The sequence below is a fragment of the Ascoidea rubescens genome (genome assembly GCF_001661345.1).
Source record: "Ascoidea rubescens DSM 1968 unplaced genomic scaffold ASCRUscaffold_7, whole genome shotgun sequence".
NCBI classification, from domain to species: domain Eukaryota; kingdom Fungi; phylum Ascomycota; class Saccharomycetes; order Ascoideales; family Ascoideaceae; genus Ascoidea; species Ascoidea rubescens.
In genome coordinates, this window is record NW_017962919.1 from 63,903 (window position 1) to 88,293 (window position 24,391).

At 34.5% G+C, this 24,391-nt stretch overlaps 11 protein-coding genes across 11 annotated transcripts; 2 read left to right on the plus strand and 9 right to left on the minus strand.

The window, feature by feature from the left end:
• ASCRUDRAFT_20192 (uncharacterized protein) lies at window positions 1–435 on the minus strand (the record flags this gene model as incomplete). The annotated part of the gene is made up of 1 exon (XM_020189625.1): window positions 1–435. A coding segment is annotated over one exon (435 nt), but the record flags the coding sequence as incomplete, so codon positions are not given.
• A 433-nt stretch (window positions 436–868) lies between these two features.
• On the minus strand, window positions 869–2,083 carry ASCRUDRAFT_27361 (MFS transporter; the record flags this gene model as incomplete). Its single annotated transcript, XM_020189997.1, has 1 exon — window positions 869–2,083. A coding segment is annotated over one exon (1,215 nt), but the record flags the coding sequence as incomplete, so codon positions are not given.
• A 462-nt stretch (window positions 2,084–2,545) lies between these two features.
• On the minus strand, window positions 2,546–4,393 carry REH1 (Reh1p; the record flags this gene model as incomplete). Its single annotated transcript, XM_020190622.1, has 3 exons — window positions 2,546–3,417; window positions 3,778–4,083; window positions 4,174–4,393. The coding sequence occupies 3 exons, from the start codon at window positions 4,391–4,393 to the stop codon at window positions 2,546–2,548; spliced, it is 1,398 nt and encodes a 465-aa protein (XP_020046923.1).
• A 2,506-nt stretch (window positions 4,394–6,899) lies between these two features.
• On the plus strand, window positions 6,900–8,287 carry ASCRUDRAFT_76015 (uncharacterized protein). The gene has a single exon (XM_020193309.1). The coding sequence runs from the start codon at window positions 7,005–7,007 to the stop codon at window positions 8,163–8,165; it is 1,161 nt and encodes a 386-aa protein (XP_020046924.1). The 5' UTR covers window positions 6,900–7,004; the 3' UTR covers window positions 8,166–8,287.
• Window positions 8,258–10,007, minus strand: MDM10 (Mdm10p). The gene has a single exon (XM_020193310.1). It carries the CDS (start codon window positions 10,000–10,002, stop codon window positions 8,536–8,538), a length of 1,467 nt encoding a protein of 488 aa, XP_020046925.1. The 5' UTR covers window positions 10,003–10,007; the 3' UTR covers window positions 8,258–8,535.
• A 176-nt stretch (window positions 10,008–10,183) lies between these two features.
• SLA2 (Sla2p) lies at window positions 10,184–13,429 on the plus strand. Its single transcript, XM_020193311.1, has one exon. It carries the CDS (start codon window positions 10,222–10,224, stop codon window positions 13,273–13,275), a length of 3,054 nt encoding a protein of 1,017 aa, XP_020046926.1. The 5' UTR covers window positions 10,184–10,221; the 3' UTR covers window positions 13,276–13,429.
• A 402-nt stretch (window positions 13,430–13,831) lies between these two features.
• On the minus strand, window positions 13,832–14,977 carry MTM1 (Mtm1p; the record flags this gene model as incomplete). The annotated part of the gene is made up of 1 exon (XM_020194730.1): window positions 13,832–14,977. One exon carries the CDS (start codon window positions 14,975–14,977, stop codon window positions 13,832–13,834), a length of 1,146 nt encoding a protein of 381 aa, XP_020046927.1.
• Window positions 14,978–15,255: 278 nt separating this feature from the next.
• Window positions 15,256–16,815, minus strand: HER2 (glutamyl-tRNA(Gln) amidotransferase subunit HER2; the record flags this gene model as incomplete). The annotated part of the gene is made up of 1 exon (XM_020190625.1): window positions 15,256–16,815. The coding sequence occupies one exon, from the start codon at window positions 16,813–16,815 to the stop codon at window positions 15,256–15,258; it is 1,560 nt and encodes a 519-aa protein (XP_020046928.1).
• A 637-nt stretch (window positions 16,816–17,452) lies between these two features.
• Window positions 17,453–18,052, minus strand: ASCRUDRAFT_35610 (ML domain-containing protein; the record flags this gene model as incomplete). Its single annotated transcript, XM_020190627.1, has 1 exon — window positions 17,453–18,052. The coding sequence occupies one exon, from the start codon at window positions 18,050–18,052 to the stop codon at window positions 17,453–17,455; it is 600 nt and encodes a 199-aa protein (XP_020046929.1).
• Window positions 18,053–18,186: 134 nt separating this feature from the next.
• Window positions 18,187–21,046, minus strand: ARG56 (bifunctional acetylglutamate kinase/N-acetyl-gamma-glutamyl-phosphate reductase; the record flags this gene model as incomplete). The annotated part of the gene is made up of 2 exons (XM_020189386.1): window positions 18,187–19,479; window positions 19,525–21,046. The coding sequence occupies 2 exons, from the start codon at window positions 21,044–21,046 to the stop codon at window positions 18,335–18,337; spliced, it is 2,667 nt and encodes an 888-aa protein (XP_020046930.1). The 3' UTR covers window positions 18,187–18,334.
• Window positions 21,047–22,673: 1,627 nt separating this feature from the next.
• On the minus strand, window positions 22,674–24,146 carry RCM1 (rRNA (cytosine-C5-)-methyltransferase RCM1; the record flags this gene model as incomplete). The annotated part of the gene is made up of 2 exons (XM_020190610.1): window positions 22,674–23,062; window positions 23,120–24,146. 2 exons carry the CDS (start codon window positions 24,144–24,146, stop codon window positions 22,674–22,676), a joined length of 1,416 nt encoding a protein of 471 aa, XP_020046931.1.
• Between the last annotated feature and the right edge of the window lie 245 nt (window positions 24,147–24,391).

Consider the following 24,391-nt stretch of genomic DNA (forward strand, 5'->3'; position numbering starts at 1 on the left):
AGCAAATAGTGAGGTAATGACATCAACAGTTTTGATACCCAAGCTTCTTGCCTTGTTGGTGTGGTCAGTTTTGATAGACAAAAAATTAGGAAAATAACTTTGAGTAGCAACTAAATCCAATCCAAACTGAGAGGGAACATATAATTTGATTGTGCCAGCTTTGAGAATGGCATCCAAAGTTCTGTCATTGGAATTTGCAACGCTTCCAACATTGAGCAAAACGTCAACTCCCTTCAAGATATCGGTCAATTCTTTGGCTGGAGCATCTGGCTTGACCTCTGCTTGTTTATAAACAACTAGATCAGTGTCGGTTTCCTTGGAGTTGTCTCTGGTGATGGCAATAACTGGAAGTGCAATCTTGTCAGCAAATGGAGCTGAGGTCAAGGCATTGATAGTAACGCTACCTAAGGAGCCATTGATACCGAAAACAGCGACTTTTGGTTTGTAAGACATGTTGGATTGTGAACTGAGGATTGTGAATTGGAATAGTTGCGATAAAGACAATGGCAGATGGAGTGGCTACAACCAAGGGCATGTCCAATTCTATATATACTGGTTGTGCAAGTGCCAAAGGGCCATAGCAGTCTTTCCCAGTGTCTCAAGGAGGTGTTCCTCTTCTGCTTATCAGCATTAATAATCCGGCTCCAACAGGCCGAGCCGCGCTGTGATTGGCTCGTTTCGTGGGCCTTGAAAAGTGTGGAGCTCTGTATGTGCTGACAAATTCAGCTCTGATTGCACAACTCGCCTGGGAAAATGGTCTCATTGCTGGTGGAATGAAGAGCTGAAGAGCCGATGAATGCCTTTGCAGAACAGTCCCTGCTGTTCCGCCTCCTCACCTTAAATAAATCCACGTTAGCAAGTCTGCACTGAGAAACAACACAACAAAGTATGGATACAACCTGAAACTGCCCCAGAGCTCACAGAGATTGCCCATGAGCCAGGGCAAGACTGCTGCTCCACCACCACCTAGAGCCATTGCAAATCCTACTCCAGAAACATGCAATTGCACTGGCAAGATCTTCACCGAGTATATCGTTGTGGTGGGGAAGATTGGCCCAATAAACACCCCAGTCAAGAAAACCGTCGCAATGAACAGCCAGTAGCTGGAGCCCAAGCAAAACAAAACAAAAAACACTATCGATAGCGACTCATAGATCATGTTAGCCAAATACTCCGAGGATAACTTTGGCGTCACAAAGCCCAAAACAATTCTCCCAAGTGTTAACCCAAACCAAAACATTGATATAACCACTGACATCTGATCCATGGTTCCATTTTTGATCTTGATCAAATAACTCAATGTCCAGGCTCCAATTGATACCTCTGTGCCAACATACAAAAACAAAAACAATGCCAATCCTAAAACTTTTTTGTTCTTGATTGCATTTCGAATCCCACTCGATTCATTTGCATTACCATCGTTTTCACTTTCATTTTCTTCACTTTTATTTTCTTCAACTTGAAATCGATATTTCCATTTAGACTCGTGTTTAAAGACAAAGAAATCAATTATACTCACCACCATCGCTAACATGAAAATTATCAAATAGTGATATCTCCAGCTGATATTATTATTCAATAGCACTTTGGTAACAAAAATAGGCGTCACAATACAACCCACCCCATAACTGGCATGTAGCAACCCACTTAACTCATTAGAATACTTTAGTTTTCCCAACCAAACTCCAACTGCTGCATCTTGTGCTCCAACTCCAATCCCACACAATACATACCCAATAATCAATACAAAAAATGGTGGTTTGAACATCCCAATAAAACTGCATGTACCTATTAACCCAACAGAAGTAACTAGCACTCCATGAAACCCCATCAATCGATGCAAATAATCGTTAAATACAGATATAATAAAATATCCAAAAAATTGAGCAAAATATAATAACGAAATTGTAGACTCTTTCATTTCGTAATCTTTAACAAAAACCGGAATTAGCACTCCAATCGTTTGATCTGATAATCCAAAAATTATAAAACTTAAATACGATAGTATCACTTGGATCTTTAATAAATTGTTCTCTTTGATATCGTCAGAATCAATAATCACATCATGGCCTTGAAATTTCACATTCTTTACACTTTTTAATGTATTTCCATCATCTTCATTATCTGCTGTTGAAGAAAGTAAATTTTCTTCAAGATCGATTTCCTCAACAACCTCTTTTTTCGGTTTTTTTCTTAAAAAGTCCATTTTTTCAGCTCAAAAATAAAAATTTACTCCAAGTAAAATAAGTAAATAAATAAATAAATAAATAAATAAGTAAATAAAAAGAATCACTACCTTCATATAATTCAAAATAGCTAATTATGATGCTGCTTTAATATTACCCTAAACGTAATTAGCCGACACGGAAGCTCGATTTGCTTTCTCAAGAAACTTTAAATTTCCTCAAATTTGAAATAATTGAAATCGAAAAAGGAAATATAAATTGAAATGCATATTATTATATATTATCATTCTATATCTAGCGAACGAAATAAATAAAAGTAAAAACCATTCATACATCGTCGGTCTTAACCTCTTAAATTTTCAACTACCTAAAATCTTATCTCTAAAATGTTTCTTATTATTGAGATTTTTCAAATTATTAAACTGGTTTCTTAAATTTCTATTCTCACAAATATAATTTTCCTTACTGGTCTCTTTCAAATAATTTATTCTATTTATATCAGTAAATCTGTCGGAGTTGTTGATTGTTAAACGGCTATCAGCTAGTACAAGAGTCCTGACATCATCATTAGAATTTCTTGAACGAGAGGTCGAATTTTGTTTGTAATATCTAGCCATTGAACGATGTCCAATTTTGGATCCATTTGGTAAAGTCAATTGAGTCCCAGTTTGATCTAAAAAAGATAGAGAATTGTTGTCATCTTCAATTTCATCAAAATTTAATTCGCTATCATTATCATTTTTATTTTCATTGTTATTATCAGTACTATCATTACTGACATTATTATTACTATTGCCATTGCCATTACTGTTGTCAGTTTCATTGTCATCATCATTGCTGCTTTCATTATTATAAAATGGAGCAAATAGTTGACGATCATACTTTGAATCATAAGGAAAATAACAATGAGATTTGTCTTTCATATGAGATCTAATGCTAAATAGATTTTTACCAACAAATCCACAAATTAAACATTCTTTTTCAATTGAAATTATTTGGCTTAAAAAATAAATCAAATTTTCTAGATTTTTTAAATTTTCCAAATTTGGTATAAATAAGCCATGGTTTTTGAACATATGATTATAATTTGAACCTAAATTATCAAAAGTTTTACCACAATAAAGACAATCATTTATTGGAATTAGTTCAATTTGAGAGTTTTGCTTAAAATCGGAATCAGAATCAGAATCAGAATCAGAATCAAAATTTGAGTCGAAATTTGAATCAGTTTCTTCATTGTTGTTATGAGAAGTATAATTTGATGTGGATGAATAGCTAAAAGTATAGTTGTGGTTTAGATTTTGCATTTGATTATTTGACAAGTTATGTGAATGGTTTTCATACTCAGATAAAGAGTCATAATTCGAAGATGTAACTAAACGTAGATTTTGGTTTTGAAGTATTCTATTGTTATTGTGATTGTTATTATTATTATTATTAGCGTTATTATTATTGTTTTGAGCAGAAAAATCTGCCTCAGTTTCAGTCTCAATCTCAGTTTCAATCTCAGTGTTAATACCAGTTTCAATATCCGTATCAATATCCGTATCAATATCTGTATTTGAAGTAGGTATTATGCTGTTTGGATTACGATTGTGGTTGTTGATTTCAAGGCGATGATGGTTATCAGACAAAGAAAAAGCAGAAAATTCAGAAACAACAGTATTTGTGGGAGTTGAGTCTCTTATTACTGAAATGTTGTTGTTCATAGTATTATTGAAATGATTATTAGCCAAAAGTCTGCCTCTTGAATTTACCAATTTTGATTGTTTTTTCATTTCTTTCTTAGTTATTTGTTTATTATTGCCTGATTTCTTTTTGCTATACAATATAAAACCGTACTCGTCTTCATACTGGTTTGATTTATTATTCAAATATTTGGAGTAACTAGTATAACCTGCAATAGTGGTATTATTTGAATTATTGTAGTTAATATTACTATTGATATTATTGCTGCTGATATCATTAATATTGCAATTGATATTACTATTGATATTGAATTTTGTGATAAAGGTCTCCTGAGAAATCGAGGGTAAGTTGGCTATTCTTCTTTTCAAGTTGTACCTATGCCACTCAGACTTCATATGGAGCTTTTGCAAGTCGCTTGAAATGAACTTGATAAGACATGTATTGCAGGTGAAAAAAGTGCTACTGGGGTTGGAAGGGTGGATGACACTGTTCAAGACGTTAGACTGATTGGGATCCATGGTGAAGAACCTAGAAACAAAACAAACAAGCTGAGAAGCTTTCTTCTGAACATGTTTTCTGATAATTTCCAATCTCTGAGGCTCTTCTCCAGTATTTATTATATCCCGTCCCAAAACAGAAAGGAAAATGATTTGAAATCACACACGTGTGCCAAGGATATTCAGGCCGTATATCGCTCGGAACTTGCCGGAGCAAATTTTTCTCTGTGGCGTCGGGCCGGAAGTGGAGGTGGAGCAGAAGAAGAGAAAGAAGAACAAGAAGAAGAGGAAGATGAAACGCCATCTCCATCTCCATCTCCATTTCTCTTTCTCGTCTGCTGCTTCTGCTGTCCCTTTTAGAGCAGACCAAAGTGTTACATGTCGACTGTCCCAGCCTTGAACAATGCCCTCAGGTAAAACACACCACTCGTCTTCTCTGCCTGCTGCTTCTGCTCCATCCCAGAATAAAGCTCATTCTGCTGCCCACAGCTCGAATAGCGATGATAGGCCATTTGTCTTGATCAATAACTTGCCCACATCACTCAACGAGAGACCTGATTACACTCTATTAGATCATCCTTTGTCAATTAAAGACTCTGCCATCTTTTACAATTCATTGATCAACTCGCGATCAAACTATTTATACAACTCAAATAACTTTTTGTTCAAACTATACTGGTCAAAGAATTTTGAAAGAAAACTACTAAATAATCAGAAAAGCGATGAGAACAATCACAATGGAAATAACCATAACCAAAATAAAGAAATTAAAAAGGTCAATATAAGAGACAAAATGAACAAATTATTTGATTGCTCAATTAATTTGGGGCCTCATTGTTTTAAAATTAGACTATTCATCTTAAAAAATGACAAAGTTGAAAAAGATTTTGAAAATTCAATCTTATTGAGAAGAAAATTAAAAATGCAGAAAAAGGAATTAAAAGAACTAAAAGATCTAAAAGATCTAAAAGATCCAAGGGATTCAAAAGATTTAAATGTTTCAAAAGACTTAAAAATATCTACTCCAAATGAAATTAACAATGTAAGTAATATAAATAATATAAATAATACAAATAATATAAATAATATAAATAATAGCATTAATATTAATAAGAATAATATTAATACACTTAATACTATCAATAATAATAACATAAATAACCAAAAAAGAATCCAAGATTTGCATCAATTCAAAATTAAAGAACAAAAAATTCAATCAATTTTATCTCCCTATTCAACTAGTAATACCCATACTAATAATTACGATAGTGAAAATTCATATTCCAATTACAACACAAATTACTCTACCTCTCAAAATAATATTACAAAATTTAATAATCATAATAATCATAACACGAGTAATATAGATAATGCAAATAATACAAATAACAATTCCCCTACTTTTCCAAAACTACAAATTCCTCAGCAAAATCGTTCTCCCTCAATTCGCCCTCAAAAGCCTCTCTACGTTGATCGAAGAGTTTCGCCTCAACCAATCATTTTAAATACTCAGAATACTCAAAAAGAATTACCTCTATCTCAAAATAATTCTTCTAATCAAAAGCTCCCCATTTCATTGTTACAAAAACAAAACTCTCTTCCACAAAATCATCAAAATTTACAATCTCCATCTCAGAATAATTCATCTCCTCAAAATTCCATTTCTATTCCCAATTTTAATTCAAATACGAATACGAATTTAAATAAAAGTAAAAATACTAACAGTAATATTAATACTTTACAATCATCTTTCAATAATTTCCAAAAATCTACTGAAATTCCGTCTCAATCTACAAATATTCAATCACAAAATACTTCAAACCAATCCTCTATTACCACTTCAAATAAATCTTTAAATACATCTTCAAATGGGTTTTCTAACCCTTTAAAAAAGGAAACAAATCAACCAATACCTAATCAGCAGATATCCAATCATTCAGTGGCTAATCATTCAGCTTCTAATCAACCAACACCTACTCAACCACAGGTTAATCAACAAGCATCAAATAATCCTACAATAAATCAACCACAACCGCCTAGACCTGCTCCTTTAGTATCTTCTGCTCAAGATCGAATAATTATTCAAAATTTAAATGCAATTGCAAGGGTAGACGCAGAATTAAAACCATTAATGAAAACTGTTGCTTTAAACAAAGCTACACCTTACCAAATTAAAGTTTTTCAAGAATATATTCAAATTTCAAGAGAAATGGGTCCTGATGGCTCTAAAAATCCTAGTTTTTATTACCAAAAGGCTAGAGAGATTTATTTTCAAAAATCAAAATCTAAAGAATTAAATTTTTTAAAATTCGAACAAGATAGATTAAATGGAAAAACAGCCAATTTGAATTCTATAAATAGTTTTAATAATAATATAAACATGAATAACATGAATAACAGAAATGGATTTAATACAATTAGCAGCTACAATTATAACAATTATAATAACGGTTATAATCACAACAATACTTATAATAATAATAATAATAATAATAATAATAATAATAATAATAATAATAATAATAATAATAACAATAACAATAACAATAATAATAATAACAATAATAATAATAACCTGAATAATTATAACAGCCGTATTGGCAATAACATTAATAATAATATTAATGTGAATATGAATACGAATATGAATATGAACTATATCAACAATAGAAATAACCAAAATCAATTTATTAAAAATAAAAGAGTAGAAATAAAGCCCTTGAAGGTTCAAAAATCTAAACCAGCTAAACCTGTTAAGGTAAAACCACCAAAGGAAGAAAAGCTTACTTCATTTCAAGAAAGATATTTAAACAATGCCGATTTGGTTTTTGAATTTTTTGAAAATGCAAATTTCAGATTACATTTACCCAAAGATGCGATTGTAGAAGTGATTGGTGACTCTGAAAATGATCAAGAATTTAAAATGAGCTTTTCATATCTTTTAATTGTAGATGAAACATCTGTTGAAAATTTCAATAGAATGTGGAATGACGTTTTAGAAAAAAAAAATGATGAAAAAAAACAATTGGAGGAAAAAAAGTTGCAAGAAAAACGATTATTAGAAAAGCAATCATTAGAAAAACAGAGACTGGAGGAGACTAATAAAGTAAAAGAGACTCAAAAAATTGATCCAAGTGCTGGCACTTTGACTAAAATAGATAATGGTGAGATTAAAACTATTCAAGAAAATGATACTGGAAATGGGAAAGAAAACATTGGTGATGAAGATTCCAAACTTCCAGTGATACAAGAAGCTGATTTGAATGAAAACCAAAAGCTAGGTGATGAAACGACTGTAAAATCAGAAGTTGAAATCAAAGCTATCCCCAAACGTGCAAGAAAAAAAAGAGTGAATAGATACGGCAAAAGACGTAAAAGTTCGAGAATTGCGCAGTCATCTAAGGATCACCAGCTGGGGCAGGATATTTATATTGAAGAACACCAACTTAAGGAGGAACGAAAAAAGAAAGAGAAATTGAACAAAGAACAAAAAGAAAAAGAAGCAGCTGAAAAGAGCAAAAAAGAGAAGATCATATATACTCCCTTTACGTTTCAGGTATTAAATATTCCTAAACGGTTTGTGCCAATTCTCAAAAACAGTGTCAACAAACCTGAGGAAGTGAAGGAAAAAATGAAATTAATATTCGAAAAAGGAGTAAGAACGCCTAAATGTTACTTGTGGTATCAGATTGATGGGTTCAAAGATGAAAAATTAGGAGAAGAATTAAGGCAAAAATTAGTTCATAATAGTTTAGCGATGGCAGCTAAAATCAAAAGAGGGACTAAGAACTAAGTTGAAGATCAAGAAGCGAAAATAGCAAATTATTTTGTGTTTTATGATTTTAAATTAATAACTTTTCAATTTTGTTTTTTTCTGTATAATTTATCGTTTTTCAAATTTTTTTACAAGTTTTCTTTTTCTTCTTGTTTTTTTTTTTGTTTTTGATTCGACTAAACATTGTATTATAATATAATTAGTTGTTAAAACTAGTTGGGTATGAAATTTAATTTGATGAATTTTTTTTCAATTTTATGAACAATCTTAATAAACAAATTTATAAGTGCGCAATTGCAGAAATGGAGGATTGAGCCGATTCATTAGGCAAGGTGATTTGAAATAAATTAAAAAGCTTGAGTGTAAATGTGAGGAGGTAAGTATATAATCAAGAGCTATATTGAAAATGGAAACCAATTTGAGCGATTTCTGGCAAGGTAAAAGCAGAGTTATTTGTATTAGTATTTATAGTATTAGTGGTATTAGTGGTATCACTAGTATTTGATTTAAGCAGGATATTTGCTTGAGTGAGAACATTATTATTTACAGGAGAGGTGAGCGAGTTTGAATAATTTGATTTACAAGGAATGAAGTTTTTAATGCTGATACCAAACTCAAATAAGAAATCTTTAAATTTACCTTCGTATAGCAAATTCAAGTTTCTGTCATTTAGACTTGTAGATAATTTTAGCAATTGTGAGAATTTCAAGTTTGAAAAGACGTTTTTGAAATTGGAAATATTTCTCTCAGTAAATGATTTATACTCGTTATTTGAGTCAAAGGTATTAGTATAAGTAGGTTGAGAATTTTTATCTGGGGAGTTGAGTAGTATTTTGTCAACTTCGTTTGATATGTTGCCATCGTATTTCCACAATTCGCAACCAAGAGATAGATTGCTTTCATAGGAGTAGACATTAAAATCAAATTTAGAAGAAAAAGTTGAGTTTAAGGAGGTCTTTACGGTGTAGGAGGACGTTAGATGGCCAATAATGGGGTTGCAGGTTAAAGTCATAGTCAAAGGTTTTCCAGTGTAGGTTGAGTATGTGGTGTAACGTAAAGAAGAGGATAAACCTGGGGACATGTTCAAAATACCATACCATAATTCAGCGCCCATTGAGAACTTGGAATGGTTGTAGAACTTGTTGTGAGAGTCATTTAGATGATTAAATTCATTGATTAGCAGTTCTGAATTATTGAAGGCAGTATTTTGGTTTTGAATTCTCTTTTGAATTCTCTTTTGATTAGCGTCTTTGAAATAAGTGGAACCAAAATTGTACAAAAACCGTAAACCAATCAAGCTTTCGTTAGTAGAGTAAATTAGTTCTCTAGAATACTTCAAGGCGTTTTGCTGTAAGTACAAGGTCATGATGCCATTGTTCTTGAGGTTTTTGCTGCTCAAGCATTTGACTAGCAACTTTGTGTTGGAGGAGAACTTTTTGATGAATAGGGTTTCCAAGATGTTTCCAGGAAAGTACAATTTGCCATAGAGAAGCATTGGGTTCCTGTTTGAAGCAACGGAAGCAGTGTGGTCGGCGAGTTGTTTGTTCAACTGGTGCAAGGGCTGGATGAACTTGTAGTTCTGGATGGCGTCCTGCAACAAGACACCCTTGGAGCTGGCCACATTGTGCAAGTCGATGGAGGAGTATAGATAGGACAAGGAGCCATTGATGTAGTTGAAGTTGGAGAGGCCGAGCGAATTGGCAAAGTTGGGGCTGGACAAGGAGGAAATGCTGAACTTCAAGCCCTGGGGGAGCTTGAAGTCTATCAAGACGTCGGAGGAGGAGGTGATGCTGGGATACAAGTTATCCTCGTCCCACGCCACCGACGAGTCAAAGCAGCGCGTAACATATTCCATGTAGCCGAACATTTGCAGCTGAACATTGAAAGCTGCATTGATGGTGCTTTCTTTCATCGCTGCAAACGCGATTATATCGTCGTCCCAATCGGGAAGCAGCCACAAGCACGCTTGGACCCACCGCGCTGGGCTGTGGATTAGGGGCTTTTGCGCTTTTCTTCAGCTTCACACCAAAGCACCACAAACAGCACAAACAGCACAAACAGCGCAAACATCACCATGAGCAGCATCTTCAACAGCGTCAAAAAGGCTACCTCGCTCGAGGAGTCGGCGCCCAAAAGGAAGCACGTCAGAAACTGCATTGTCTACAGCTGGGACCACAAGGACTCCAAGGTCTTCTGGGACGACTTGCGACGACTCCCCATTTTGAACGATGAGGTCCAATCGTTTAAGGCCTTGATCCTCATCCACAAATTGCTCCAGGAGGGCCATCCAGTCTGTCTTAGAGACGCCTTGAGAAACATCAACTGGATTGATTCAGTGGGCAAGATTTATGGCAACACTGGCGATGGAATCAAGGGCTACGGTCGCTTGTTGAGGGAATATGTCGTGTTTTTGTTGAAGAAATTGAACTTCCACAAGATGTACAAGTCTTTCAATGGGGTCTTTGAGTACGAGGACTACATCTCTTTGCAAACCGTCAGCGATCCTAACGAGGGCTACGAGGCAATCTTGGAGTTGATGAATCTACAGGACTCAATTGACGATTTTCAGAAACTAATCTTTGCCAGCATCTCCGATAACAAGAGATCAGAATGCAAAATTAGTGCCTTGGTTCCTTTGCTAACCGAATCCTACGGTATCTACAAGTTTGTTACTTCAATGCTTAGGGCACTCTACAAAAGCTCAGATTCCTACGAGGCATTGCAACCCTTGAAAGCCAGATACGCCCAACAACACTCCAGGTTGTATGAATTTTATGCTGATTGCATGGCTATCCGCTACTTGAGCTCCATAGTCACAGTCCCCAAGTTGAAATTCGATCCTCCAAGCATAGCTGAACCAAATAACGATTCAAGTCTAAACCTACCTCCAATTAGAGAAAAGACCCCCTCTCCAACAGTATCTTCCACTCCCCAACCTCCATCTCCAGAACCTCAAAATTCCATCTTTGATGCTCAAAAATCAAGAGGCTTTGATGATGGTGCTGATGACAACGACATTTTTCCAAATGTTCAATCAAATTTCGCCAGCATTTTTACAGCTCCAGAACCAATCCAAATTCAACCAATCCAACCAATTCAAACCGTCCAGCCAGTCATTGATCAACAACAACAGTACCAGCTCGTAGCTTCACAGCAAAGAATAATTGATCTAGAATCACAACTATTCTCCATACAACAAAGATTCCAAGCTGACCAACTAATGCTACAACAATATGACTCAAAAGTTAAAGACTTGGAAAGTCAACTCCAACTAGCATCTGACTACTCTTCAAAAACAAATAACGACAACTCCCAACTAATTGCAAATATGAACAACCAATTGTCAATTTGGAAGAAAAAATATGACTCCCTTGCAAAGTTATACTCAGAACTAAGAGAAGAACACTTGAAACTATTGTCCCAATTCAAAATCTTGCAAAAGAAAGCCGCCTCTGCTCAAGAAATTATAAATAAATCAAATAAATTAGAAAAAGATTTAGCCGCAAAAAACATAGAACTTGCCAACCTAATCAAACAAAGAGACGCCGCTAGAGTTGAACTTAGCAGAGTTAAAAATGACAACAACAACACTAGAAATAACCCAACCATTTTGTCCCTAGATAATGAAGTCAATTCCCTAAAGGAACAATTAATCGAAGAATCCGACAGATCCAACCAATACTTGATTGAAATTCATAATTATAAAGACCAAATTGATGCTCTACAAAATAAACTAAACTCAATCGACGAACAATCCCTCAAATCAAGATTACTAGAAAAAGAAGACGATGTATTAATCCTACAACAATCCGTTGACGACACTTTGAACAAATTAGCCGAACTCCAAGATGAACATGAAATTCAACTAATTGCAATGGTAGATGAACAACTACATAAAGTTGGCGATATCATCGACATTGTACTAAGCACCGCTATTGAAAATATTAGAAATGAAATCTTTGAATTGGATTCTCCTACTCCTGCAAAGCAAATTTCAACTCCATCCTATGCTTTATCTGTTTTAGAAAAATCCTCTTCCTCACTAAATGATTTTACAACTCTATTTAATGATTTCTTAATTGATGGAGCAAACGGCGATCCCTCAGCAATTGTAATTTCAATTTATGATTTTTTCAATTCAATTTCAACTGTTATATCCACAGGAAAGAGCATTATCACCTTGACCAACGAAAAGGACTTGGGCCAAAATTTGTTTGACGATTATAAATACGTAGGGCAAGTTGTTATTGATTTTTTAGAAAGTGTTAAATTGTCAGAACTAAGATTGTTAGAGACTGAAGAAGACAAGGCTGATAAAGTCATTGATGGCAATTTTTCAGTTAACAAAGCAATAAAAGATTTGGAAGATAGTCTTGATAAATTAACTCCCAAATTAAAAATGCCTGAAAACCTTGATGAATTGGTTGATCAAAAGATTAATGATGCTGTCAACTCTGTTATTGAAGGCTCAAAATTTTTAAATAAAATTATTGAAAACCCCGATAAATTAAAAGTTTCTTCTGTTGATATTCAAGTTAGTAAAGCAATTTTATCATCAACCATTTTTTTAACTGATGCAATTAGTGCTTTATTACAAGCTGCTGCAAGATGTCAAGATGAAATTGCAAGCTCTGGAAAATACAAATCAAGAAATGAATTTTATAAGAAAAACAATAAATGGACACAAGGGTTAATATCAGCAGCTAACTCAGTTGCTACATCGACTAGTTATTTAATTAAAACTGCAGATGGTTTGATTAATAATTCAAACTCGTTTGAAGAATTGATTGTGGCATCAAATGGTGTGGTGTCTTCTACTGTTCAGTTAGTGGCTTCGTCGAAAGTTCGAATTGCACAAATGTCTAAATCTCAAGATGATTTGGAACAAGCCGGTACTAAAGTTAACAGTGCTTCAAAGGCCTTGGTTAATAAAGTAAAGAGTTTATTAGGGTCTCAAGAACCCAAGGATAATGTTGACTATTCTAAATTCTCAGGACATCAATTAAAGACGACCGAAATGGAACAACAAATCGAGATATTGAAACTTGAAAATGCACTCGATAATGCAAGGAAGAAATTAGGTCAAATCAGAATTTATTCGTATCATGATGATTCTGATGAAGAATAGTTTAGCGAGTATTATTGATAGTTACAAGCTAGCTATATATAATATCATCTTTTTTGTTTTTGTAGTTGTTTTATTTAGCTATTATTAGTTATAAGTTTAAAAATTTTTTTAATCAGTTTTTAATTTTTGTTTTATTTTTAATTTTTGATTTAATTTTAGTTTTATGTAGTTTTATATTTTATAATAAAAACGTTAAAAATAGAATTTTTTTTGTATTATTTTATTATTTTAGTTTTCTATTATTTTAAAATAGTATAGTATAAATACTGATGATATAATATTTGATGGTTGAATGGAGAATATTAAAATTAAATTAAATTAGATAAGAATTATATAAATCTGAGTAAAAAGATCAATAAGAATGATTTTATTTAAAAGAATACAAATGCCCAGCATTTCAAGAGAAAAAAAAACCCAAATTTTAAGAAAGATTGAAAAGAGTGATTGAAAAAATAAAATCAAGTAAAGTAGAGTAAAGTTAATTAGAGTAAAATGAGTACAAAGTAGTTTTATGAGAAAAAGGAGACTATATTATAATAAAGATATTTCAATGAGATTAGTGAGATTGTTTATTTCCAAAGAATTTTTTTGAGATTTCATAGGTCGAAATCATTATAGCACAGGAGGGAGCAATTTTGAGAACTCTGGGAATTAAACCTATGTATAAGGCTGAAAAACCTTCATCCTTAACGATATTGGATAGGTATTTGAACATGGATTCCTTTTTTAGGATTATATTTGGATTTTGGTATTTTCGAACAAGCGGATTTGTTGAGTTTTTCAGGTTAAAGTCTTCATCGACTGAGACTTGTAATCTTGTTTTACCAACATCAAATGGGTTTGTGAAAAAAGCAGCTATTGTTCCTGAGATTGAGCCACATAAAAAGGATCTGATAAAGACAGTTTCATTGGTATCGTTTTTCTTAAAATAGTCTAAATTGGACAATCTTTTTTTTGAAAATTCATAGGAAAACCAGTAGACAGCACTGAATGGGACGTCTCTGAATAAAGTCAATTCCAAACCTCTGAATAGAGATTTTATTCCGTTTTTTTGAACCGAGGAGTAAGTGTCGCTTAATAAGTCTTTCAATAGGTTGTTATTGACTGCAGATTGATTTGAACGGGAGGGTATAGCCTGCAATTTTGTTTTTAGCAATTCCATTGGACTTATTATTGATACAGCTAAAGTTCTTGCAAAAGCACCGGATATAAGAGGATTTATGGATGGGTAGCGATCTTTGAGAGGAGAGTGATCTCTCAAGTATTCGTAGCCAGTGAAATAGATGATATTTGCAGGAACCGATATGATTAGAGCCAAAGAGATGCCTCTCCAGAGCGATAGCAACCCTTCGTTTTTGTAGATGTAATTGAAAGCATCGAATGTGCCATTCAATTTCGACTGTCTCACCGCAAAGTAGCTCGAGCAATAGTCCTTTATGGAGGAATTGGAGGACTGCCAGAACAATGTTTTGTGTTGGCAGCAGACGTGCTTGGGCAAACCACAGTCCACTAGGGCAGATAAGGAGATGAGATGCTGCTGTTGCAATCTGATTCTCACGACATCAAATGGAGTTAGGATCATACAGGTCAATAGAGAGCCAGTGCAGGCACTGAGCATTCGCTGGGAGACAGTTAGAGTGGGAGAGACAGAGGGAGTGTCTTGTTTCAACGCAGGCAATAGGTCTTTCTTGTAGTCCAACATCGTTAACGACTGGCGGAGTATCTGGTAGTGTGGTGTCTGATAGCGTTTTGGGCAGAGGAAGAAGATCGAGAATAGCACAGACTAGAGATGTTTGAGATGTGAAAAGCTCGCGAAGAGCTCTTTATATACAGGAACCAGTGCGGCGGAACGAAGCCCGGCGCGACCACCGCTGCGGGAGCGGGGGGTCAAATAAGTCCAAAGAGGTTGGTTATCGAAGAGGTTGAAGAAGTGAGCAGATAAGGAGATGTTGGAGTGAAGTGAAGGAGTGCTGTTCAGGCTCAATTGGACTCTGAGGCAGCAGCCTGGGAGGCGTTTATCGCTAGCAACAACTGTCCCATCTCGAGCACCTGTTGGTCGTCGCCAAACTGGCCCACCACCTGGATTCCTATGGGCATCTGGTTGGCTGCTGACTTCCATGGCACCACAATGGTTGGCAAGCCAGCAAGAGAAGCTGGCACTGTTAGCACGTCGTCGATGTACGAGTTCAACGAGCTTTCGCTGTCCTTCCTCAAGAAGTCCTCAAGCGTAGGAGCTGTTGATGTCGAAACTGGAAACATCAAGACGTCAATTTTATTATTGTTGGCTTTGTTTTCCCGTAATTGCTCTTTGCTCTCTTCTTCGGTGCTTGATAGCACATTTGGCACTTTGAACACTGAGTTGAACTGATTGATTAGTGATTTTCTCACCATGTTAGCTTTCAAGTAATTATTCTTAAAAGAGTCTGACGAAAGATTATATGTGCCTAGCAAGATTCTCTTTTGCACCTCCTTGCCAAATCCTTCACTTCTGGTTTCGGAAAATGGCCCAAACTCATCTTTTTTCTGGCTGGAGTCACTTCCATGACTTGCTTCACTGCTCTTTGAATGAAACCCATATCTCACTCCATCATATCTAGCTAGATTCGATGAGGCTTCTGCTAACGCTAGAGTATAATAAACAGGCAATGAATTTTTAATTGAAGGTAGGGAAACAGGCCTGATAGTGTGGTTGATATTAAATAATGCTTCAATAGCTTCATTAAATGACCTTGATACCTCCTCTGAAATGCCTTCGACATTTGTCTCTTGAATCAATCCAATACTCAATTTCTCATCTCTTTTTTTGGTTATCTCTTCAATTCTTTTTCTTAAATTATTCGATAACGATGTGGGATCTTTGGGATCATATTGGTTCAACTGTTCATATATGTCCTCGATTATCTTAATATCCTTCGACAATATCCCAACTGTATCAAAACTTTGAGCATACGCTATGACCCCCCATCTTGATATCCTGCCATAAGATGGCTTGAACCCAATTATCCCACAATAATGTGCAGGTAATCTAATTGATCCTCCGGTATCTGTCCCAATTGAATAATCACAAACATCGTCTGTAACAATACTGGCTGCTCCACCAGAGGAACCACCTGTTATATGCGCTTGGTTTTTATATAGTGGGTTTGTAGTAGGTTCAAATATACTATTGGTGGTTCCAGATCCCATTCCAAATTGATCAAGGTTACTTTTTCCTATAACTATCGATTTCGTGAAGTTCTGCGAATCTTTCTGCGATCCCTTATTTGATCCTTCTAATATCGACACAACCGTAGCCTGAAATGGTGAAACATAGTTCTCCAATATCTTTGAACCGCAAGTCGTTGCCTCCTCTGTAGTTACAATATTATCCTTGATTGAACATAAATAAGGAACTATCTTATTCTTTTGAAAATAATTTGTTGTTCTTTCTTTAAGCACATTTTCATCTCGAACCGATATCAATGAATTATATAGACTATTAGAATGTTTTATCCTATCTATTCTTGCCAAAATAGGTTTCAAGTTATTTGGAATTGACATTTTCATTTACTCACTGATTCATTCTATAACTATTCCTAATATATAGCATAAATTATCTCAATCCTGTCCAAACTTTTCAACCGAATCGAAAACCCAAATCCACGCTTCAATTCGCTCACGCCGGGTTTTACTCTTACGCCGAAAATTAACTGGCCATCTCTTCTTGAACTATCTTTCATCAAGATACTCTTCCTCAAACACTAATAACTAAATGCAATACTCTTTAGATTCTACGATAAATCAAGTGCAGACACTGAAACAAATAAATAAATTAATTAATTGATAAAAAATTAGTTCATCAACTCTAAAAGAGAAACAAGAAAGATAAAAAAGAATAGCTGATAAAATCAAGTCTAGCAATTACAATGAATGATTGACTATTAATGAATATTTGTGAAATCGGTTAAATGATAACACCACTGGCTTATAGTTAATAAATAAATAAATAAATAAATAAATAAATAAAATAGATAGATAGATATAAAAACCATAGAAATATTAAAATTAAATCATTATTATCATTATCATTATCATTATCATTTTGATTACCAGCTGATGGTTATAACTAAACTAAACATGCACTAGCGTTTGAGTTTCACCACACCTATAGATATCCTATAGATATCCTATAGATATCCTATAGATATGCAACAAAGGCCCTTTTAACGTTGCTCACCCAACCTTTGACTGACTCTGTAATCGATGACAACTTTGGAGGAGGAATTGCAAAGGTGACGCTGGCTGTGAGACAGGTAATATACTCGTCTTCGTCTGTGAACGCTTGAGCCTTCACTGTGTACTTGCCTGGGGGAATTTCCTTTGGCAACTCCACCACCTTCTTGATGGTCCGAGGGCCCTTGGTGATGGGACAGCTCATATCAACGTTTTCAATCTGCTCACACAAGTCAAATTCCTGGTTGACCAACTTCACATAACCGTATCTGACCTCAACAGCAACATAGGCACCGTCGGTGATGTCCTCCTTGAGAAAGCCAGTGGCCTCGATGGTTAAGTTGCTGCCTGCCTCTGGAGGGTTGGGTGTGATGGTCAACGAGTTGATGGTCAAGAGCTGGGGCTCGTAGGTATCGCAGATGGCACAGGGGTTGTCTCCTGGAATGGGTTTGGTACCTGGAGGCCCAGGAAATTGAAGAGAAAGCTCGTCTGTGAAAACAGGCAAAGAAAAGACACCTGTGGAGCCTAGCAAAGAAAGAGCTGCTAACTGTCTGAGTGACACCATGTCTGGAGTGGTTCTGTAGTAGTTCTGTAGCCCTTAAGGGGTTGGTTTGAGGAACAGAAGAACTATGGTCTGAGATGAGCAAGCTCAAGAACGACCCCATTTATATTGTTATCTTTTGGTGTTTTGGGCGAGAGTGCAAAGTTGCTACGGCCAGTCCCTCTGAACCCAGTGAGGGGCGTTTAGCATCGGGGTGTTCGTGGGCGGAAAGAGTGTGCGAAATAAAATCAGAATTGAAAGTGTATGAAGAGGTTATATAGTTAAATATTTAATGATGCTGTTTGCTCATCCACGAATGGTCAAGTCATCTGGAATACCGTCATACTCGCCATATCTCAATGCTAAGTTGATGTTTTGTAAGCACTGGGTAGAAGCTCCCTTTAAGAGGTTATCGATGGTAGCAACAATAACAACTCTGTTTTGCTTAGAGTTCACTGCAAATCCACCAACAACAACACCATGTTTGCCGCTTATGTCTTTGACATATGGGGCTTCTCCACTGACTGTCACTAACTGTTCATCTTGATATGTATCTTGGTACAAGTTTCTGATATCTCTAGCTGTTAGTTTGGCGTTCAATGGAATAGAGATGGTCAAAGTTATACCTTGATACCATTGGGCAACATGGGGGATGAAACCAACATCGATGCCTAATTGAGATGAAATTTCTTTTTCATGAACATGATCTGTTAGTGAGTAAGGAATTAAATTATTGCTTAAAAATTTAACATCATTCTTGATAGATGGTTTTGTACCTGCTCCTGAATAACCGGAAACACCGAAAATTGTTGGCACTTGATTTCTGTCAATATAATTTAGTAATGGCTTAATTGCTACTTGAGCACAAGTAGCGTAACAACCTGGGTTACTAATTTTTTTAGCATTTGCGATCTTGGAACGATCATTTAATTCTGGCAATCCATAAACCCATTCACCACTGGTATCGAATCTATAATCGGCTGATAAATCAATAATTTTGGATTTCCCATTGTTAATGGTTTCAATTGCTTGAACAAATGGCTTACAAACGCCATTTGGCAATGCCATAACCCACATATCGATTTTCTTTTCGTTTTCAATTTTTTTAATATCATCAATTTTCAAATTAGAGTATAAGATGTTTTGTTTGTCATATCCCTCAACTAGTTTACCATCCAATTCTCTTGATGAAACATATGATATCTCTAAAAATGGATGTTTGTTGACCATTGAAATCAAATTTTGGGCAGTGAATCCACGAGCTCCAATGATGCCAATACTCGAAGGGGTATTATTCTCATGTTTAGTTAATGGGGAAGTCTTTTCAAATCCAAATTTTAATGAACCTGAAGATGTTGCAGATGTGTTATATTTCGGTGAGTTTGTTGAAAAATTTCTTTTAAATGATAAGGTGGAAATTTTTCTACTTTGAGTAACGTTTTTAAAGATTGCTGAGCCACCATTGGATTCATTTGAATTATTGTTTGATTTTTTACTGTTTTCAATTATGGGAATTGATGAAACTTTATTTGAAAAATTATCAATTAATCTGGTGATCTTAGCTGGTTCGTCAATACCGTACCAATATAAAATATAGCCGTTCTTATGGTATGATCCTTGAGATTTAGTAAAGTGCCAACCATTATTTGGATCGTCTTCTTTGATAATCCACTGTAAAGATGGGTAATCTAATTTAATTTGAGTAAAAATATTATCTGTGACATTATTTAACCAGCCATTTTTGGAAGCTAAAAATTTATCTAAAATTGGTATATTATCATTATTTTTGATAATTGCCAAAACATCCAATGGTTCATCACCATAAGCAGTGAATTTAGAGTTTTCCAAGTCTCTTAAATAATACGCAACTGAAATTTTACCAGATTTAATGTCATCATCTCTTAATAGGACATTTCTTAACAAATCGATATTTTCAAATTGGCTTAAATTGTTCTTGGTTATTAATTTATAACCTCTTCTGATTAAAGTGCCAGCACCGCTATCAGTGAATAACTCCTTTTGTAAATCATCCACATTAATAATGGCTACAGAAGAGGACCTTGGAAGGTGGGTTAATAATTCTTTAATTTCTTTGATTTTTAATTTAGTACCGTATTTGACCCAGGATTCTTTCAATAAAGATTCATATTCTTGGTCTAGATTGATTATTGAAATCTTTTCTCCAGTGTTTCCGTTAATGATTCCACCTTTTTCATTTAGATAAACAATTTTCAAAGGTTCAAAAACCCTCGCCAACTCGCCGGCAGCAACATCGGCGTTGACATTTAAAATTTGACCCGAAGAAGTTTCAGCCAATGAAGTCAATATAGGTAAACAACCAGCTTTGATGGAGGCCTCAATTGATTGTTTATTAACGGATTTAATCAGCCCAACGAGTTTATATTTTTTTTCATCCAAGTAGTCAGCATTAAATACACCAGAAGTTATTGGTCTTGCTCTTACCCCCATTTTTTCTAAGGCTGAGACTAATTTTAAATTTTGTTCCATAAAGCAATTTCTAACAATGCTCATGGTTTTAGGATCAGTTATTCTGATTCCATCAATGTAATCTGGCTCGATATTTTCATTTTCCAAAAACTGATTGACCTGTGGTCCAGTGCCATGCAAAACTATTGGAAATAAACCAACATGGTATAGAAAGGCTAAACAGGAAGCTAGTTCATTCAATTGGTCACTAATAATTGCACCGCCGACTTTTATAATAGCAAATTGTTGGGACGAAACAGAAGTAAAATATTTCAAATATTGTTCAACCTCACGTTTTGAGCCAATGTTGTTTAGTAATTGAATAACAGTAGATCGGGTAGAATTTCTGATGGAAGTGGAGGTGAAAGAACGATAGTTGGTCGTGAAGCTAGAGGTATTATTTATGAAACGGTTATTTTTATTAATTGTTTGAGAAAGATTCGTGGTAACCAACTTTGTTGCTAGAAACTTGGAGGACAAGTTCAATAAAGAAGATTTAGAAACAGATGAGTTGATGGCAGTTCTGATCATTTCCATAAGCTTTCAATTGATGTCTCACAGTTGTATATGGCCAGAAACTTGTAGCAACTGAACCAAATAAGAGAAAACGATATATATAGCGGCTAATATAGCAACGTTGAGTATCGATTTTGTCAAAAGAATGGAGACTCGAATCTCTAGATTGCTGGTAGGTGATGAGTTGAGATATAAATGGCAGAGTGGTGTTGCAAGTGAAAGCTTTGTTGGTGAGTCAAACAAAACAATCCCATATATCGCTGTTCCCGGCCTGTGATTGGCCCACCAAAAGTGGAAGAAAAAGCTGGAAAGACTACCGAAAGACAGTCATTCACGTGAGATCCGGCTCAAGACCTTGGTGACGCATTGATGGTTATTTTCGTAATATCACTAATACATAAAGTTGGTTAATCAATTTAGAATAGTACGAATTATAATATAATTATTCAATTAAGAGGATTGAAATTTTAGATATGTTAATATGTTTTAAGCAAATGATATTTTCAAAAATTCACATCCAATAATTAGGAAATCCAGATTATATTTATCAATCTAGAATATATGGACTTATCACAGAATCGAAATATTGAGAAGGTTGAAAATTTAGATAAACTGCCTAGTTTAGGATTTTTAAATTTATCATTTTATAAAATCAGAAGCTTTGATAATTTAGAAAGTTTAGCTAAACTTACTAAATAATGTTATTTCTAAAACATCAAATATGAAAAAACTAGCAAGTGCATAACTTCTAAATTTGAAGAATAATATTATTGATGAAAATATAATGAAAAATGTTGAACTAAAACAGCACAAATTTAGTTCAGATTTGTTTGATAATAAACCACAAATAAAATAGTTTGAAAACATCAGAAACCCACTAGACTAGTTGAAAGGCTATTTGAGATCAAAGAGACAGCATAATTAATTTTATAATTTTGTCTCGTTTGGTAATTTCAACATTGAAAACCAGCACAGTTGGTTTTAGTTTTGTTTGTCAGTAGTGATAGATATTATTAATGATGAAGAATTATTTAATTTGAAAAATCATCATAATCCACAATTGGATTGAGTGAGATTGGAATTGAATGATAAAAGCAACCATTGATAATACGATGGCAGGATGATTAACTATAGTTGTCTATTTGTACTGCTTTCTGAATGGATAGGTTAATGATTTACTCATTCTACTGCTGCAGTATCATGACAATGTGATATTACATTTGGACATTTTATATATATTTCCATAATGGCGCCGAAAATTTAATAATGGCACTGTTTTTGGATTTTGTGGTTATCAAATTCAAGAAGTTTCAATTATAAGCCTTTACTAAAACACTGCTATTCAAAAGCTTCCCAATGTGACAATGATGCTCTTTCTGATTAGGCTGTTGATCATTTGATTAACCCAATAATAGTAATAGAAATAACAACAAAGCTTAACAAAAAACACAAATCAAATCTGATAGACTGAGAAGCAATCACATTACAACCAAGTTATTTATAGTGCTAATACAAAAGTCCATGATGTTCGAGCTATGATGCCAATGCCAAAATTTTAAGTGCTTTTTTAAGGCTTTGGTTTATTTTGCTGAATTTTAAAAATATAAAAAATACTTATTATGATAAAAAAAAATTCATCTTGTTATTCTCGGATAAATGAGGCAGCAAAAAATCCAATACCACCATCCAATTTTGGCAAACTTCTTACACAACCAGCAGCTAGGTCTTCACTATCTTGAATTGAATAGCCCTTTTTAATAAATTCTTTTTTCCAACCTCTTCTTTTCCATTGTGGTATAACTTCATCTTTTGAGCAAAGTCTCCAATTTTTAGATTTTATTTCAAAGTCATTCAATAAGTCGATGACGACTTGTTCGTTCTCCTCAGGATGAATTGAGCATGTTGAATAAACCACTTTTTTGACATTTGGAAAGAGAAGGCCAAATTTAACAATGCTAAATTGGAATGATGATAGTTTTTCAATTCTCCCAATGTCAATTTTTTTTTTTAACGATAATTCCTCTTCAATATCTAGGTCTTTATCAGTATTTTCATCCTTACTTACCTTGTTAGCGATTACTTGTTTACTATTTTTCTGAAGAATCATGTCGTCAACAGCTCGTCGAAAAATACCACTTCCTGAACACGAAGGGTCAATGATCATCTTTGTGACATTTTGGTAATCATTTTTTTTGCATCTTGTAAAATCTCCGATTTTGACATTCACACAATCCTTAGCACCTGCTTTGTTAATCATTTTTTTTAAAATTTCACCTCTTTTTTCATTCTTTTCAAAAGCAATAATCCCATTTGTTTTATTGTCAATTAACATAGCCAAATGGCTTGTTTTATTTCCTGGGGCTGCGCATGCATCAATTATTACATCTTCATCAGCTTTTGGATTCAAAATATAGGCAGGGAAACAAGAGGACCGATCTTGAAGAATGATTTTTCCACTTTTATAAACGTTTGTGTTGGTGATTTTTTCCCGAGGATTGATGCCAAACAAATTGGGGATATATTCATCGTGATAGATATTTCCTAGACAATTGAACAAATCTTCTATTGTGTGAACTTGCTTCAAATTTTTGAAAAATGGATCCTTCTTCAAAACACTTTCAGCCTTGACCTTTATTGTATTTATTCTAAACCAGCGAACTGGTGTGCTATCTTCGTTATAATCGCTGTTATTTTCTTGATCTTGATTGACCGGAAATTCAGTGATGCTTTTGACTTTATATTTCAACTTCAACTTGATAAACTCTGAATTGAGTCTTGTTTTATTAGCTAGTACAAAATCCTTGATTGGGTGCTTCGCTGATTGTATTCTACCCTGTTTAGTGAACAACAAATCATGAACTAATAGAATTAGCAAATCTTTGGTTAGCTTTTTAGGTATTTTGCTCTTGCTGTTCCCACCCTGCTTCAATATACCTGATTTTTTGATTATCTCTTTTAGATAATCAGTATACTTCAAGGTCGATATTACCAATGCATAGACCTGTTTAGGATTGCTTCGGATCTTTTTGCTTCCTGCATCTTCAAATATCCTGGAAATCAAAGAGCCTTCCAGACTGGGCTTCATAAACCTCTCGGCTTCGAAATAAATCAACATTCTTATGTTGGTTCCTTTATTTCTTCTCCCAACTCCCCATCATTCCTTCTCTATATTGAAAAATATTCTTCCTGCACGTATTGCAGATAAACGTGTGACATGCATGAATAAGGGTAACGTTTCGTTGTCCGTGAAGAAATCCGGTGAGAAAATCCGCTAGCAGCCGGTGGCTGGAAGAGTGGGCGATGCAAATGATTATAATGGTGCTCATATTATCGGATTGAGTATAAAGCCCTGCTTGAGGT

What these genes read in the sequence shown, in the direction of transcription:
- SLA2 (XM_020193311.1), top strand. Translation starts at nt 10,222, where the DNA reads ATGAGCAGCATCTTCAACAGCGTCAAAAAGGCTACCTCGCTCGAGGAG.
- ASCRUDRAFT_76015 (XM_020193309.1), top strand. Translation starts at nt 7,005, where the DNA reads ATGAATACGAATATGAATATGAACTATATCAACAATAGAAATAACCAA.
- MDM10 (XM_020193310.1), bottom strand. Translation starts at nt 10,002, where the DNA reads ATGGAATATGTTACGCGCTGCTTTGACTCGTCGGTGGCGTGGGACGAG.